Genomic DNA, 2,580 nt, shown 5'->3' with positions numbered 1-2,580 from the left:
GTGCCAGAAGCAGCGGTTTATATGACCATCTTGTCCTCAAACCACCTGGAACGCCTCCCTCTTACTTGGCACGAACAACAAAGCCTCAACCAGAATGTCTGACGAGCACTCCAGCCAGACTTCATACCCCAGAGATCCAACAGATGAATAAAGACATTGAAGATCGAGACAGAAAGAGTAACCCAGTTTCTGATACTTCCACTCTAGGTGAGGACTGGATCGAGCAAGAACTCCGAGAGGAAGCTCTCACCTCGGATGACCCTACTCGTTTGCCAGCGACGAATGTTACTACTCAGACTCAGACAGTCGATGTGATGATCTCTCCCCCTGTACCTTCCTGCGACATTTCAACACAAACCACCTGCCAAACAGCAGACGTGAGCGTGCAAACATGTGCTGACAACAGCCAGCTTAAATCGAAAACCTCGTCCAGCAGCAACCAGATCAACCCCAATACTTCATCCGCTTGCAACCTACAAGAGGTGGACTGTCACCCACCTGTCTGTCTGGCCCCACAAGAGGTCAACCTGAGGGAATGCTTCCTCAAGATCACCAAAGAGCGTCAGCACCACTACAGCTCCATTCGCTCCAAGCTCGACCACATGGTGACACTGCTTTCTCACAAGAGGGAACTAGTGGACCTCACTAACCTGACGCTGAGGCCTGGCCTGCACAGAGGACGCAAGGGTCAGCAGGAGGGCAGGCAGGGTTATAGTACACTTGACAATGTGATTATGGGGACTTGGCCCAAGTCGAGATGTCTGCAGTAACATGAACACAGGATAACAGCGCTGGTGGTGGTTTGCAAACTTTTAGTACAGCACTTTTTTTTACGAATCGGAACAAAGCTTGTAGATTACTCAGAAAAATAGTTTGAAAGATTTGTATGCAATATAAAAAAAGACAAATGTGCAAAGATACTGATTTTTTTCTGAACTTGAATTGTACTTATTGTATTTGATGGGGGAATTATTAGCAGTCTTTATATACTGTAGTTAGATAAACTAAAGTACTTTTTCTTTTCGGTGATATTTTGAAACCCCCTTTGTATTTGGTTGTCTGTTTCTTTCTGTGTTGTTTAAAGTTGAGGAGTTATGAAAATGACCTCCTTTGTAACACTATTACTTTTATATTCATATATTGCAGAAAACAATAGTCACTCATGATTATGTGTCTGATGTGCCTTGGATGATGTTAGTGAAAGGAATGAATCAAAACACTAAATTGGAAATGTTTGGTACTTTGACTATGCTTGAGGCATTTGAATATTTATTTCACCAAAGATAGTGGGGGAAAAAAACAGTTCATTGTTTTATGATTGCCTCATTTTAATAAAACTCTTCATTTGATGAACAATTTGTTGGAGATTTTTGTGGGGATGTGGAATGTAACACTCATTTATAAAGGCTCACTTAGTATTAAATTTAGCTTAAATACAGGAATGTAATGTTTAAATATATATTCTTATAGAGATTTTGAAAATCTATACATTCAAAAGTTTGGGGTCAATAATTACTTCATTAAAAATGCATCAAATTGATCAAAGGTGACTGTAAAGACATTTATAATGTTACATTAGATTTCTATTTCAAATATGTTTCTATTTTAAAATATTGCATTAGAAACCTTTAAATTATTATATTTCACAATATTATCATTTTACTGTATTTTGTTCAAATAAATGAAGGATTGGAAAGCACAAGACCAATCTTACCAACAACCTTTTTACACACTATAAATGTTGTATATTTTTGAAACATAAAAATATATTTATATAAATGTACAGTAAGTAGTTCCAGACTTACATGCTCATGTTAACAGATTGGTGAATTTTGGGTTATGTTTTATGATTGTGTGTAAATGCTTCCTCCGAAATGATTGATCTGCTCAAGGGCTGCACTAATCATCTGAACATCTCAAAATTAAGGACTGTTGCAAATTGTATTTGTTTTAATAACCAGGAGGGTGAATTCGGGCAAATCAGGCCATTTGTCTCAGTAAAAAAAACGGACCCGATTTCCAAAACTTTATTTTTTAAAGTATATTAAAGTTAATACATAAAATGAATAAGTAATGTCTAAGATTCTGTACCATATCTAGGTCACTATTCAAATAAGCAAATTCGTGAACTCCTTTGTTAAAAAAAAAGTGTCTCGTTTCCACTGAATCACTCAAGAAAATGTATGTAGGCCTACATTTTAAAACTCAACAACCTCATTTAAATCATTGTGCTGGTAATTTGTAGTGAAAAGTTTTTTGAGATGCATTTACACTAGTTTCGCACATACTTCAGGACCCCACTGTATTTAACTATAATTCAATGGATATTGCATATTGCAAGTATTACTTAGAATTAAACAAAAAAAAAATGTAAACAGTTATTTTAGGTCAGTAACTGTGTGTTCACAGAACGAGGAATTCTGGGAAGTCTGTCCTCACGTCACATGAGCAATAGTTCTCTGTAAACCACAGAGGGCGCTATTATCTTGCACCTTGAGACTGATCCCTCGGTTAACATTGTCGAAAATATACATATTTAACTGAACAAATTTTTTTTTTTACAGTGTTACAAAGATTTCT

At 36.7% G+C, this 2,580-nt stretch overlaps 1 protein-coding gene across 1 annotated transcript; it reads left to right on the top strand.

Annotated features, from left to right (window-relative positions):
* Positions 1 to 5: 5 nt before the first annotated feature.
* On the top strand, positions 6 to 1,002 carry LOC107578011 (protein FAM83D-like; the record flags this gene model as incomplete). Its single annotated transcript, XM_016264023.1, has 1 exon — positions 6 to 1,002. A coding segment is annotated over one exon (765 nt), but the record flags the coding sequence as incomplete, so codon positions are not given.
* Between the last annotated feature and the right edge of the window lie 1,578 nt (positions 1,003 to 2,580).

The sequence above is a fragment of the Sinocyclocheilus grahami genome, unplaced genomic scaffold (assembly GCF_001515645.1).
Source record: "Sinocyclocheilus grahami isolate Dianchi unplaced genomic scaffold, SAMN03320097.WGS_v1.1 scaffold8307.1, whole genome shotgun sequence".
NCBI lineage: Eukaryota > Metazoa > Chordata > Actinopteri > Cypriniformes > Cyprinidae > Sinocyclocheilus > Sinocyclocheilus grahami.
This window is presented reverse-complemented; position numbering and strand designations above follow the sequence as displayed.